At 36.7% G+C, this 15,683-nt stretch overlaps 1 protein-coding gene across 1 annotated transcript in view; it reads left to right on the forward strand.

The window, feature by feature from the left end:
- Positions 1-15,683, forward strand: part of NPEPPS (aminopeptidase puromycin sensitive) — a 90,243-nt gene that overhangs the window by 22,643 nt on the left and 51,917 nt on the right. Inside the window, 2 exon segments of the mRNA XM_044002896.1 lie at positions 8,397-8,474; positions 15,384-15,505. Coding sequence (XP_043858831.1) covers positions 8,397-8,474; positions 15,384-15,505 — 200 coding nt within the window.

Raw genomic sequence — 15,683 nt, forward strand, 5'->3', positions numbered from 1 at the left:
CCTTTGCCTCTCCCCAAGAAGGCAAGCAATCTGATAGATTATATATGTACAATCACATTAAATATATTTCCACATTAGTCATGTTGTTCATATAGATACTGAAGGAAGAAAGCGATTCTGTAAAGCAGAGGTGAGGTTGGATGGGGTGCAAGTCAATTGATTATCTTTCATCTACCAACACTGCAGATGCTTAGAACTGTGGTTAGGGGAAAAGTACTTTGCAAAATTTTATTTGCTCTTCTTTCTGACATCATGCTTAGGCAAAAAGATTCCACAAATCACAATATTCTCATCTCTCTGTGTGCCATGCTAGGTAACTGGCATCTTATTCAGTTATTCTATGAGGTGTCATATTCTTTTCCTGTCTACTATAAGTAAATAAAGCATTTATTATTTTACTATGTGCCAAGCTCTATGCTAAGTACTGGTAATAGAAACACAAGAAAGCAAATACCTGGAATATAGTAATAAATGCTTGTTGACTGACATCAACATCTTTATAGCAAAACAAATAAGATTGTCCCTACTGTCCAAGAGCTTACATTCTAATACTGGTGGGGTGAGGTGGGGGGGTGGGCAGGAGAAGGATAAAGGGAGAGGGAATGAGAATAATGATGATAAACCATTAGAAGCAGTCTAGAGAGGAAGTTAAGCCCGGATTGAAGTGAACTGCATAGTTGGGACTCCTCATGAAGTGGGAATCTTGGGTAAGAACTCGCCAGTCAGGTAGTGGGCCTCAAAGTGGAGGCATCCCAAGGTGGACAAGGCAGCTGGTGGGAAATTGAAGCAGTTTAGAGAGAGAATTGTGCTGGGAGTGAAATGAGTGGCATGGCTGGGGATGCTTAAGAAATAGTGATACTGGGGGCAGCTAGGTGGCACAGTGGATAAAGCACCTGCCCTGGATTCAGGAGTACCTGAGTTCAAATCCGGCCTCAGACACTTGATACTTACTAGCTGTGTGACCCATGGCAAGTCACTTAACCCTCATTGCCCCACCAAAAAAAAAAAAAAAAAGAGAATATAACTGTTTAGGTACAGCAGCATCTTACAGCAGCCTTCAACTTGAATAGTCACATAAGTGACAGAAAGGTACAAGAAATACTAGATCCCACTTATTAAAATTTTATTTTCAGATCTGCATTCTCTTCCTTCTCTCTCTTTCCTCCTGCCCTCATTGAGAAAGCAAGAAAACGAAAACTATTGTTACAAACATATAGTGAAGCAAAACAAATTCCCGTGGCCATGTCAAAAAAAGACTGGATCTATATTCCATCACTTCTTTCCCAGGAGCCGAGTTTCATCTAGTTGGTTGGTTGTTGTTTTGAACAAAGCTCCTAAGACTTTTTTTTAGAAGTCGTTTTCCAGTTGACAAATGGTCAAAGGATATGAACAAGCAGTTTTCAGATGAAGAAATCAAAGCCAACTATAGTCATATTAAAAAAATGCTCTAAAATGCTATTGATTAGAGAAATGCAAATTAAAACCTGTCAGATTAGCTAATATGACAGAAAAGGAAAATAATGTTGGAGGTGATGTGGGAAAATTGGGACACTAATGTGCTGTTGGGAGTTTTGAACTGATTCAGCCTTTTTTTTTTTTTTTTTTTTTGCGGGGCAATGGGGGTTAAGTGACTTGCCCAGGGTCACACAGCCAGTAAGTGTCAAGTGTCTGAGGCCGGATTTGAACTCAGGTACTCCTGAATCCAGGGCAGGTGCTTTATCTACTGCGCCACCTAGCCGCCCCTGATTCAGCCATTTTGAAGAGAATTTGGGACTATGTCCAAAGGGCTATAAAACTACATATTCTGAGGGGCAGCTAGGTGGTGCAGTGGATAGAGCACCAGCCCTGGATTCAGGAGGACCTGAGTTCAAATCCGGCCTCAGACACTTAACACTTACTGGCTCTGTGACCCTGGGCAAGTCACTTAACCCCAATTGCCTCACCCCAAAAATAAAGAAAAAGAAAACTACATATTTTGATCTAGCAATACCACTACTAGGTCTGTATGCTAAAAAGATCAAAACAAAAAGGAAAAAGGACATATTTATACAAAAATCTTTATAGCAGTTCTTTTTGTGGTAGCAAAAGAAATGGAAATGGAATGAATGTCCAGTAATTGGGGAATGACTGAAAAAGTTGTGGTATGTGATGGTAATGGAATATTATTGTGCTATGAGAAATAATAAGCAGGATGATTTCAGAAAAACCTGGAAAGATTTAATATGAACTGATGAAAAATGAAGTGAGCCAAAAGAACCAGGAAAACATTGTACACAGTAACCAGCAATACTGTATAATGGTCAACTGTGAATGATGTTGCTAATTCTCAGCAATACAGTGATCCTAGACGGTTCCAAAGGACTCATGATGAAAAGTGCTATCCGCTTTCAGAAAAAGAACTAATGGAGTCTGAATGCAGATTGAAGTATACTATTTTTTACTTTCTGTATTTTGTATGATTGAACATGTATAATCTCTATCAAATTGCTTCTTGTCTCAGGCAGGGGGAGGTGAGGGAGAGAAAATTTGGAGCTCAGGATTTTTCAAAATGTTGAAAATTGTGTTTACATGTAACTGGAAAAATAAAATATTAATAAATTAAAAAAAACCTTTGTCTTAGGACAAAAATTCTTTGTCTTTACAATATTGCTGTTATTATGCAATGTTTTCTCCTGGTTTTGCCCTCTTCTTTCTATATCATTTCATGTAAGTATTCTCATGTTTTTCTGATGTCATCTTTTTTCCTTTTTTTTTAACACAATATTTATTTTTATTCTAAATTTTTCTCCCATTCTCCCTTCCCTACCCTACCCCCCTTACGAGGCCAGCAGACAATTTAATATAGGTTATACTATCATGTTAGACATAATTCCACATTAATCAGAACAAAAGGAAAAAAAACACAAGAAAGAATAAACAAGAACAATAACAAAAAACAACAACAAAAGTGAAAATAGTATGCTTCAGTCTGTATTCAAACTCCATAGTTCCTTTTCTGAATGTGGAGTGCATTGAATGGCATTGACACCATCTTATTTCTTACAGCACAGTAGTATTCCATATATACCACTGTTTTTAAACATTACACTTTATTGATACATTTTCTCTTGATAATAGTTTAACTGTTAAGAAAAATAAAATAGCCAACCACCTTGCCTTTCCCCTAACCTCCCCTCCAAAAACTGTTTTAAGTAGAACAAAATGCTTTGTTAAGGATATCAGATTTACAGATGTAGAGTTGAAAAAGGGGCCCTTAGAAGCTGTCTAGTCCAGTCCTTTGCTTTTATAGGTGACAACCTCAGTGTCCAGAAAGAAGTGGCCTATCTCTTGTAGATGGTAACAGCTGGGATAAAGATCCAGGTCCTCTGACTCCAAATCCAGTATTCTTCCTTCTTGGACTGTGTGGTCTAACTTCAGGGCATCTCACACAGGTAGATAGCTAGATTCAGACAAGATTTGTTGAAAGTTATAACAACACAGAACTTTGACCCTCTGATTTTTTTTTTTAGCAACAAACATTTATTTTATTTTTTCCAGTTACACATAAGGGTAGTTTTCAACTTTCATTTTCATAAGATTTAGAGTTCCAAATTTTTCTCCCTCCCTTCCTTTCCTCCCCCCTCCACAAGATTGCAACCAGGTTATATATGTACAATCCACAAGTGTTCTTTTTATCAGTTCTTTCTATGGGGGTGCATAGTAAGCTTCCTCATTAGTTCCTTGGGATTGTCTTGGATTATTGCATTGCTGAGAGTAGTTAAGTCATTCACAGTTGCTCATTGAACAATACTGCTGTCACTGTGCACAATGTCCTCCCAGCTCTGCTCACTTCACTATACATCGATGTTCATTAGTCTTTCCAGGTTTTGGGGGGAATCATCCTGTTTGTCATTTCCTGTAGCACAAGACCTTTCCACTACAATCATCTAGCACAGCTTTTTCCATCATTGCTCAATTGATGGACGTTCCCTTGGTTCTTAATTCTTAGCCTCCACCAAGAGTTGCTATAAATATTTTTGTACAATTTTTCCCCCTTTTCTCTTTTTCATGATTACTATTGTTAACTGTTTCCCTTCCATCCTATTCCCTTCCCCATGATATTTATTCTATTATCCATCTTCTTTCATCCTATCCCTCTTCAAAAGGTATTTGCTTCTGTCCGTCCCCTCCCCCGCTCTGTCCTTCCTTCTTTTGCCCCTCTCTCTTTATCCCATTCCCCTCCTGAATCCAGGGCTGGTGCTCTATCCACTGAGCCACCTAGCTGCCCTATTCATATCCTTTGACCCTGTATCAATTAGGAAAAGACTTGTATTCTTTTTTTTTTTTAATTTTTTTTTTAGTGAGGCAATTGGGGTTAAGTGACTTGCCCAGGGTCACACAGCTAGTAAATGTTAAGTGTCTGAGGCCGGATTTGAATTCAGGTCCTCCTGACTCCAGGGCCGGTGCTCTATCCACTGCGCCACCTAGCTGCCCCATGACTTGTATTCTTAACAGAGATAGTTGCTGTAAATCTCTCACCACCACCACCACCACCGCCCTAACCCCCCAGGTTTCTGCTTTCCCGCTAATTTTGGTTTGTATTGGTTTTGTCTTTGCAAAACCTTCCTAATAATCAGCATTTTACATTTTGCAATCCTCTCTACCTCTTGTTTGGTCCCAAATTCTTCACTTATCCATAGAACTGACAGGTAAAATATTCCTTGCTCCCCTAATGTTTATGGTATCACCCTTTATGTCTAAATCGTGTACCAATTTTTTTTTTTTTTTAGTGAGGCAATTGGGGTTAAGTGACTTGCCTAAGGTCACACAGCTAGTAAGTGTTAAGTGTCTGAGACCGGATTTGAACTCAGGTACTCCTGACTCCAGGGCCAGTGCTCTATCCACTGCACCACCTAGCTGCCCTGACCTTATCTTGATATATGGTGTAAAATGTTGGTCTATACCTAGTTTCTGCCATACTGTTTTCCAGTTTTCCAAGGAGTTTTTATCTAGTACTGAGTTGTTTGTCCCAAAAGCTTAGATCTTTATGATTAAAATTATTCTCAGCATAGAGCAGGAACAGGGACTAATTTTTAGGGTGGTATTTAACAACAAATTAAAGGGGAGGAGGGATTTTTCTGGCTGTCATTCAGTTAATCAGAGCCTTGTGCCGAGTACTTTAAGTTTAGGGGGCAGCTGGGTGGTGCAGTGGATAAAGCACCAGCCCTGGATTCAGGAGGACCTGAGTTTGTCTGACTCCCCCCCAAAAAGTTTTTAGCGGTGCTTTCACTACTAATTTCCTAAATTTAGAAAATTCTCTTTGAGGTGATGTTGTCTCCTTTGTTTTTAATCATTGTTACTAGTAAATCTAGAGTAGACTTCTTAAACTTTGTCCACTTGCAGCCCCTTTTCACCTGAGAAATTTTTACATGATGCTGGGTTTATAAAATTATGTTTATATAACCTTTATATATGTAAGGTATATAAGATAACTATACATAACCTTTTACTGTTGCCAAAGTTTTCACAACCCCCACATTCAGTTATGTGACCCCAACCTACAGTTTAAGAAGCTAGCCAAAAAGAAGGCAAAATGAAAAAAATGTTTATCCTTGCTTTGCCATAATAAGTTTGTACCCCTATGGTTTTTCTGTAGCTAAACTAACATAATCTAAAAAGTGCTAATGGCATGTTATGGTTTATATGATATTTCATACAAGAGTAAACTAGGGGCAGCTAGGTGGTACAGTGGATAGAGCACCAACCTTGGAGTCAGGAGTACATGAGTTTAAATCCAGCCTCAGACACATGACACTTACTCGCTGTGTGACCCTGGGCAAGTCACTTAACCCCAATTGCCTCACCAAAAAAAAAAGGAAAACGGAAAAAAAAAAAGAGTAAACTAGATATGTTTGGAATAATCTATAATGCAAAGGAGTAAGTTATCTGCAACATGAAAATGCAGTTTGGAAGGATGATAATCTAGTTTTTCTGTATACCTGAAAAGGGAGTTCTTTTGGTAGCTTCTCATTTGTGACAAAACAAATTTTTGGTATTTAATAAACTTGGAGCTTTTTTTGTACAAATGGCATATATAGCTAATCCTGTGTATTTCTTGTAATTTCTATTCTTGTATAATTTTTAAATTTCTAAGTGTCCCTGTAATGTGTTTTTTTGTTTGTTTTTTTTTGGTGAGGCAGTTGGGGTTAAGTGACTTGCCCAGGGTCACACAGCTAGTAAGTGTTAAGTGTCTGAGGCCGGAATTGAACTCAGGTACTCCTGACTCCAGGGCCGGTGCTCTATCCACTGCGCCACCTAGCTGCCCCATTGTAATGTGTTTTTTGACTTCTTTGTTTTCACTTTCCAACTTTTGAAGCAAAGTTAATGATTATTAGCTTCTACAAACTTTTAGAAAGTAACTCTCAGAACATGTGTAGTAAATGTTTCATAGTTAATATCCACAAATAACTGCTACATTTGATAAGCTGTGAATGAATAGAGGATACTTCATTTAAGAAGATTACTATTCTGGGGCAGCTAGGTGGCACAGTGGATAAAGCACTGGCCCTGGAGTCAGGAGTACCTGAGGTCAAATCCGGCCTCAGACACTTAACACTTACTAGCTGTGTGACCCTGGGCAAGTCACTTAACCCCAATTGCCTCAATTAAAAAAAAAAAGATTACTATTCTTTGGGGGCAGCTAGGTGGCACAATGGATAGAGCACCTGCCCTAGATTCAGGAGGACCTGAGTTCAAATCCAGCTTCAGAAACTTGACACTCACTAGCTATGTGACCCTGGGCAAATCACTTAGCCCTCATTGCCCTGCCCCCACCCCCAAATTACTATTCTGTTGGAGCCATCTTTTCCATTTATTGACATTTCAAAGCTTGTTTCTTAAATTTTGAATGAGCTTTAGCATCCTTACTGGGGTTTCTCTTTGACATTGTATATAGTTCCCCCGAGAGCTAACCAGTGCTATATCATGCCTTGGCCCGAAAGGAACGTTCATAAACAATGCGTGATTTTTTTTTCCTCCCTTAAGTGCCAAGCATGATACCAACCTTGGGAACTGGGGACTGTCTTGGAGCTAATCTCCAGCTTTTTGTTGGTCAAGGTTCATTGTCATTTAAATCTAGAAACTTGATGAATAATGTGGTATACAAATGTTGGATTTCTGTTAAATGTCCACAAATCTGCTTTTAGGGAGAATAGAGTAGGAGGAGATTTTGGCTTGCCCAAGGCTGAACTCTAGGAGGTTCTAAAGGATAGTTAAATAAAAACATTTTTTTTTAAGATTCCTGCCTTGGTATGATAAATTGTATTCACTTTATTAAAAAGAAATTATAATTAACACTATCTAATATTGGGTAGAGTGATGAATTTAGAGTTTGAGAATATGTAAAATCAAGGGGGATTGTATGCAGTGACCTCTCATTATATATCTCTCATAGCTCAAAATTTATGATCTTATGATCTGGATTCAGATCCCAGCTTTACATCAGTTATTACTACTTTACTACTTGTGTGAATTTGAGCAAGTCACTATAATTCCCTGGATCTGTTTCCTCATTTGCAAAATGAAGGCATTGTTCTTAGTGCCTTCCCCTCTGTTAATTATTTCTTATTTGTCCTGTATATAGCTTGTTTCTATATAGTTGCTTCTCTTTCTCTCCCATCAGACTGCTCCTTGAAAGCAGATGCTGTCTTTTGCTTTTCTTTGTATCTGCTAGAGCTTAGCACACTGCCTGTCACATAGTAGGCACTTAATATTTTTTTTACTATAATTCTCTGATTTATATTGAAACCCAACCTCGATTTTTGGACTGTGCTGACCCAACCAATTTTCTGAGGCTTTCTAGAAGGTATATCTCAACATGGCCTGTTATATATACTTCAAATAACCTCCTAGTGAAAAATTACTGTTTTGAAAAACTTTGTGGAACTTATCTTTTTGGCTCTCCACAAAAAGAGGTCTCTGTAAAGTATAGGAAAACTGACTTTTATCCCAAGTATACTGTATTTTTAGAGCTGGGATAGGATTGACCTCTATAGCAGGGAAGCATAACTTTCTTTGTTGCATCAGTTCACTGAAATTGTTGATAACTTTCTTCAATTTGTATGTGAGAGTAATTGCAGCACAGAAAGGGTTATCATAGGATAGACATGATATTTCTCAAATATGTCATAAGAAATAGAGGAATACTAATCTCAACTATGCTCTTTCTGCTGTTTTTCTCAAATTTGTGAATTAGCTTTAATCATTTTCCTACAGATGCAAACACACATTCTGTTTTTGCTAGTTTAAAAAAAAACCACAAAAAACCTTATTTGCTGAATTGTTTAAAATGGTGTGGTATTTAATTTTAATGGAAATTTTAGTTCATGAGTTTAAATTGGTACTTTTTTTTGTTTCAGAAATACATGCCACAGGATTTAACTATCAGAATGAAGATGAGAAAGTTACATTGTCTTTTCCTAGTACACTCCAAACAGGTAAGCAATGTAGTAGTATCTCAGAAAAATTCTGATATATACAGCTCTTTAAAAATATTCAGAATATCTTGATTTTAAAATGTTTTATTTTAACATCTTAAAAATGAATGCTGGGCAGCTAGGTGGCACAGTGGATAGAGCATCGGCCCTGGATTCAGGAGGACCTGAGTTCAGATCCGGCCTCAGACACTAGACCTACTTACTAGCTTTGTAACCCTGGGCAAGTCACTTAACCCTCATTGGCCCCCAATGTCTTCCAATAATATGTGTATCCCATGTATTTCTGATCATATATGTGTATGTGTATAAGCATTCAGTTTGAAATTATATTATGACTTGTTCATTTTTAGTAGTAGGTTAAATATTATAGCAGATCTTTTGGAATATTCAGGTTCATTGAAAGTAGTGCAACTCCTGGGTCAACAGAGTTGTCTTTTTAAATGAAAAAAAGATGAACTAAGCAAGAAGAGTACTCACTTTATCCTGTTTTAAGTAGGTCATTTTGTGTAATTCACTACTAATTCAAAATACTAATAATACTAATTCAAAGAACATATACATAAATCAAAATCATGTTTTTCCTCTGAATTAAATCTATAATTTTCAGAGATGTTTTATCTTAATTTCTAGTTGATTTTCATTCAATTTTTAACTTTTTACATACCAGGAAGTTAATGGTCTATAATATGGTGGTTAAATAAAGGAGGTCTGCTTTTTAAAGCAGCCCTATAAGGCATGCTTTTTACAAGACTTTTTGTAATGGAAACAGTAATTCTGGAATTTATCTGTTTTGTCAATTCAGATGGTATCAGACTTTCTTAAATCCGGTCATACCTATGTTTTAGAAGGTAGGGCATTGACTGGTACAACTAAAGTAATGATTTTCCAACAGTGAAAGATTTCTTTTAAATTTGTACTTGGTTGAAATCTTGCTAAAGCAGTATTGGTCCAGAAAATCTTGAGTAGCTTTGCAGATTTCATCCGTAAACATTTGTCATGACAGGCAGTTTTGGTCTTCTTGAAGACCTCCCTTCTGTATGCAAACACACACACACACAGTATATGTATGTATATGTATATGCATATATATTTATACATGTAACCAGTACATGTACTGGTTATTACCTAGGTGTTTATTACAAGTAGTAAACTCCAGAATGGGTTGATCAATATTCAAAATTTTACTTAACTCACATTTTATAATTTGAAAAGTAACAGTGTGGGCTGCCTCTTACACTTTCCAGTGTGTTTACATAATCTTTGTGTTTTGGCAGTCTTGCCAGTCATTCTGAAATGCTTCACCCACTTGTGTGGTCCTTGCTGAAAGATGAACTAGGAATGGTAGTTTGGGGGAAACCAAGGTGATGGAGTTCAAGGAGAGAATCTGTACTATGTGGATGATTGGTAGTGATGTTTCTTTTCTTTTCTCCCCAGAGGTTTAGAAGGAGCTGCAGGGAATATATTAATGGATTATGTGTCTCTCAAGTGCCACTTATCCTGTGCTAGTGGGATTCTATTTATATGGCTAGTATTCCTGCATTCTTAAATAAATTTTTAATTCTAATGTGGAGTTCTTGCAGCATATGGATAAAATTACTTTAGCTTTGTATGACTTCTAAAAAGTTTATAGTAAAAGTTACTGGGCAGTATGCCTTCCATCTATATGATAGTAAAAGCTAAGTTGATATGGTATATTAGTTTTATTTCATGTATGTTGAATAAGATCTGGTACTGATTTTGGTCAAATGAAATTATAGCTACCCTCCAAAAGAGTAGATTTTAAACAGAACCATTGTACCAGGCCTGATTCTATCCCATTGTGCTTATTATTAATTATATTATTATTGGGTGAGGCATTGGGGTTAGTGACTTGGCTAGGGGCACACAGCTAGTAAGTGATAGTGTCTGAGGCAGATTTGAACTCAGGTCCTCCTGAATCCAGGGCTAGTGCTCTATCCACTGTGCCACCTAGCTGCCCCAATATATTCCATTATAATCGCATACCACAGCTGTTCAGTCATTTGCCAATGATAGGCATTCCTTTAGCTTCCAAATCTAAGCCAACCACAAAAAAATGTATATGATTATGTATATTTTGGTGACTTCTTAAATTTTATTAACATACACAAACATTCCAGTGTAAAGAAGAGCAGGTTGAAATTTTTTTACTTCCCTGTATAGTTGTAATACATACATACCTACATACCTATATACATAATTTTTTCTTTTTTTAAAGATAGGTGTATGGCAGAGTAGATTACATCCTTATATAAACTGATGTATAGTGAAGTCAGGAGAACATTGTGCACAGTGACAGAAATATGTTTGATAAACTGTGAATGACTTACCTATTCTCAACATACAGGATCCTAAAACGATCCCAAAGGACTGTTGATTAAGCATACTATCACCTTCAAAGAAAGAACTGATATGATTGAACACAGACTGAGCATGCTATTTTTCACTTTCTTTTTTCATTTTTATAAATTCTGTTTTCTTTAACAAAAGACTAATATGGTATATTTTACATAATTGCACATGTATAACCTATACTATTCTTACTGACTTAGGAGGGAGGGAAGGAAGGTAGGGAAAGAGGGATAGAATTTGGAATAAAAATGTTTATTAAAAATAAACCCCAGACCTTGGGCAAGTCACTTAACCACTCATTGCCCTGCAAAAACCCCCCCACAAAACCCCACAAAAACAACAAAAAAAAACCCCCAGTCCATTTTCAAGGAACTCATAGTATAATGGGAGAGATAAAACAAAAAGAGCTATGTAAAGCAGGGTTATAAGACTGTTTAAATTGGAGCTAATCAAGAGAGGAAAGCACTAGCATAAAGGGGGATTGGGAAAAGCATAGAAAAGGTGGGAATTTTAGTTGGGACTTGAAAAAGAAGCTGGGGAAGCCAGGAGACAGATGATGCGGGTGAGAGTTTCAGGTGTTGGGGGGATAGCTGGAGGAAATGCTCAGAGTCAAGGGAAATGGAGTGGCCAGTAGATTGTAGAAAATATGGTGGGTTGAGTAAAATGTTAAAAAGACTAAGAAGATAATGAAACTGAGAGTGTAAGTGCAGAGTTGCAGTTCTTCCTATTATAATTTTTATTGCCATTTGTTGCAGGAATTCTAACATTGTATCTCCATGGTTCTTTGTTTTATCTTCAAAAAAGAAGGGATTGGACTATGAATCTGATGATCAAGGGATAATGATAACTAGGACACAACATTTGGCATAGACTTTAGTAGTCTGTTTATATTCTTAAATCCCCCACTGGTTTCTTGCCTTGTGCTAAGGCCAAGGAATTTTAAGAGTTCAAGGTGAAATACTTGGGGACATTGTGTTGATGGGTAGAAAACTTATGTTATTGCTTTAAACTGTACTGGACCTGTGGATGGGTTTCCTGGCTGTCATCTTGCTTTTTTCAAGAGCACTGAGTTAATTTTAAGAGAAACAGAATATTTGGGGCAGCTAGATGGCGGCAGTGGATAGAGCACCAGCCCTGGGTCAGGAGGGACCTGAGTTCAAATCCAGCCTCAGACACTTAAACACTTACTAGCTGTGTGACACCTGGGCAAAGTCACTTAACCCCCAATTGCCTAATTTAAAAAAAGAGAGAGAGAGAGAGAGAAACAGAATATTTTGATTTTTAACTGATTTAAAGCCACTTGGTTCACTTTTTTTTTTATAGAGAGGCAATTGGGGGTTAAGTGACTTGCCCAGGGTCACACAGCTAGGTAAGTGTCAAGGCTGGATTTGAACTCAGGTCCTCCTGACTCCAGGGCCTATGCTCTATCCACAGCACCACCTAGCTGCCCCCTGGTTCACTCTTATTTTCAAATTTCTTTTGTAAGACTGCATATATCTTCTTTTGCTGAAGGAGAGAGGTTCTCATTACTTTGAATTTCCACAGTTTCCACATGTGGATTTGTCTTCCTAATAACCGCGTGAACTTTTCAACAGATCATAAGGTGGGTTTGGGCATTAGAAATCTTTCTAACTTTAACCTTATCAGTACAACTAATAATTCTGCAAACTAGATTAATTTGCAATTAAGCAAAACCAGTTTTTGAAATTGGCACCATAAGGAATTTTGGCTGGTTGCCTATAAACATTGTAATACTTAGCAACCTCAGCATTCATCGATGGTTAGTATCCTTGTGGAGTAGCACTTTTCATGGTGAAGTATGAGTAGTTGTTAGGATTTAGAACCATTTCAAGCCCCCTCTCTTAAAAAATTTTATTTTATTGATTTTTAAAAATTCCTTAAGAGGCATGATAATTTAAAGAAATCTAGTGCCCTTTCTTTCTTGTTTGACATTTATTGTCCTAGGTCTATAACATTTCTTCTTCAAGAGATATATGAGAAAGAACAGAGAAAACGTAGAAACCTTTTTATTTTTTGTTTCATTCTCATTTCCTGTTAACAGTGGCATGTGGGGTGTGTTTATAAAACAGGATGATAAATACATGCAAAAACAATTTTGTCCAAGTAGGTGACTTTCCCTGTAAATTACTCAATACCCTTTGGAAGTTATATATATTCCAGTGATGCTATTATATTTAAATTATTTTTAGAACTCTTCTTTTAAAACTGCTTTCAAAACCAAATTAGAAGCCCCACTAGAAAAATCAATTATTGATTTTGCCCAGTTCAGTCAACCACTTTATTTGTCCTCAGAATCCTTGGCACTGTTCAGTTAAAGAAGCTGCATACCATCTGGTTTGCCACTCAGCCTAAGCAAAGCCCATTGGGCTATTTACATCTGACTTTTAAGTTGAAACTTGTGTTGTCTCTCCCTATTACAATGTGAGCACCTTGAAAGGAAGGACTGTCTTGCTTTTTTATTTGTATTCCCAGAACTGTGTACATGGTAAGCATTTAATACATACTTCTTCAATTATTCATTCATTCATCATTGATACTCAGGCTTTAGGTTCTGAAGTTCTTTCTGTAAGGGGGGGGGTCCAAAACATTCTGAATAACGGCAATGTAATTAAGACTAAGTGTGGGGCAGCTAGGTGGTACAGTGGATAGAGCACTGGCCCTGAATTCAGGAGGACCTGAGTTCAAATCCAGACACTTGACACTTAACTAGCTGTGTGACCCTGGGCAAGTCACTTAACCCCAGTTGCCTCAAAAGAAAAGAAAAAGACTAAGTGTGTGGCTTCCAAAGTGACTCTTTGAACAAGGATGGTACTTTTCTGGATATATAAGCTTTAATGTGTTTCGTTATAGTCATACTCATCATTAAATTTATGAAACTTCTAAAACAGGCTTAGATTGTTAGTAATTAGTAATAAAGTTAACATTTTTCTTTTTGTAACCAGGTTTGTGAAATATAGGTGACAATTCTATAGTTGTTGATTTCTAGCGATTTTAAATTTATATCTTGAAAACTAGAAGCACTTGTAATCTATTTACTCTGGAAGTCAAAATGAGTTGGTTGCGTTTGAGCTTGGGCAGAATGAAATTGTTTAGCTTATCCTACATTTTTGTTGGCATTGCATTACTTATAGATTAAGCATATATATAATTATCTGTTATTTGAAAAGTTAGATAAGCTTCAAGGTTCATTTATTTGCATCTTTCAGACAAGTCCTTGACTTTTCATAAAGGATTATAATGGTGTCAAGATGAAGAACCACTGTCCTATTTTGAGTGAACCTAGATAACAGACTATTTATGGAGTTTTTCTTAGGGGTTTATGTATATTTTGGTGACTTCTTAAATTTTATTAACATACACAAACATTCTAGTGTAAAGAAGAGCAGTTGAAATTTTCTTACTTCCCCTGTATAGTCATGCATACATACCTATATACATAATTTTTCTTTTTTTCTTTTTTTAAAGATAGGTGTATGGCAGAGTAGATTCACATCCTGTTTTAGACATATTCTGACTCTCTGGCCCTGGGCAAATTACTAGTCTCTTAGTGCTGAAGTAGTTCTCAAATACTATAAGTTGCAAAGAAGGTGCCAATTTGCACTGGTATAGTGAGTTTCCAGTATCAGTGAAATTACAAATCGGGTCATTTTCTTTACATTATTTGTAGACATAATTTGTTATTCTGGTTCTGCTCATCTATTCATTCATTCATCCATTTATTAATGAGGCAATTGGGGTTAAGTGACTTGCCCAGGGTCACACAGCTAGTAAGTATCAAGTGTCTGAGGCCAGATTTGAACTCAGGTACTCTTGAATCCAAGGCCGGTGCTTTATCCACTGCGCCACCTAGCTGCCCCTGGTTCTGCTTATTTAACTTGGCATCAGTTTATATACAAATCTTAAAAAAAATTTTTTATAAAAGTATTTTATTACTTTCTAGTTACATGTAGAGATAGATTTCAGCATTTGTTTACATAAGATTTCCAATTTCAAATTTTTTCCCCTCCCCCTCCCCCCTCCCCCAGACAGCAGGCAGTCCGATATAGGTTTTTACACACACACACACACACACACACACACACACACACACACACCCATATACAAATCTTACTAAGATTCTCTCAGTTCTTGATACTCATCATTTCCCAAGGTGCAGTAATATATTCCTTTATATTTATGTATCATTTTGCCCAGCCATCCCTATTTTAGTAATTTAGACTGAGAGTTAATGAAGTGACATGACAAGTGAGCTTATTCATCCTTGTTAAAATAAGATCTGATACTGTGATTTTGATCACATGAAAATGTTATTCCCCCAAAAGATGAAATGGATTTTTAAACAAGTGAAAGCTACTAAGCTTTAGAATTATTTAGGGCACCTTAATTTTATTTATCTTTGTTTTTAAGGCAAACATTCGAAAGAATTTTAAGATGTATCAACTGAATAAAACTGATTTGAAAGTTAACAATTTTATGTTTAACTGCATGATAGTGATTTTCATTTGCCCTCTTTCACAGGTACAGGAACCTTAAAGATAGATTTTGTTGGAGAGCTAAATGATAAAATGAAAGGTTTCTATAGAAGTAAATACACCACTCCTTCTGGAGAAGTACGTTATGCTGCTGTTACACAGTTTGAGGTATGTAATGTTTTCCCTACTAATCTAATTTTTTAAACATTACTATTTAGTAAAATTTATTCCATTAGCCTTAACTGTATTTGTGGTTTTGAGAATCTTTATCTGATCTTTAGTAAAATAACTTTAATGGTGATTGAATTTACTGTTCGTGTCCCAAAAGTCTCAGCCCAGTTTTAAG

The sequence above is a fragment of the Dromiciops gliroides genome, chromosome 4, assembly GCF_019393635.1.
Source record: "Dromiciops gliroides isolate mDroGli1 chromosome 4, mDroGli1.pri, whole genome shotgun sequence".
NCBI lineage: Eukaryota > Metazoa > Chordata > Mammalia > Microbiotheria > Microbiotheriidae > Dromiciops > Dromiciops gliroides.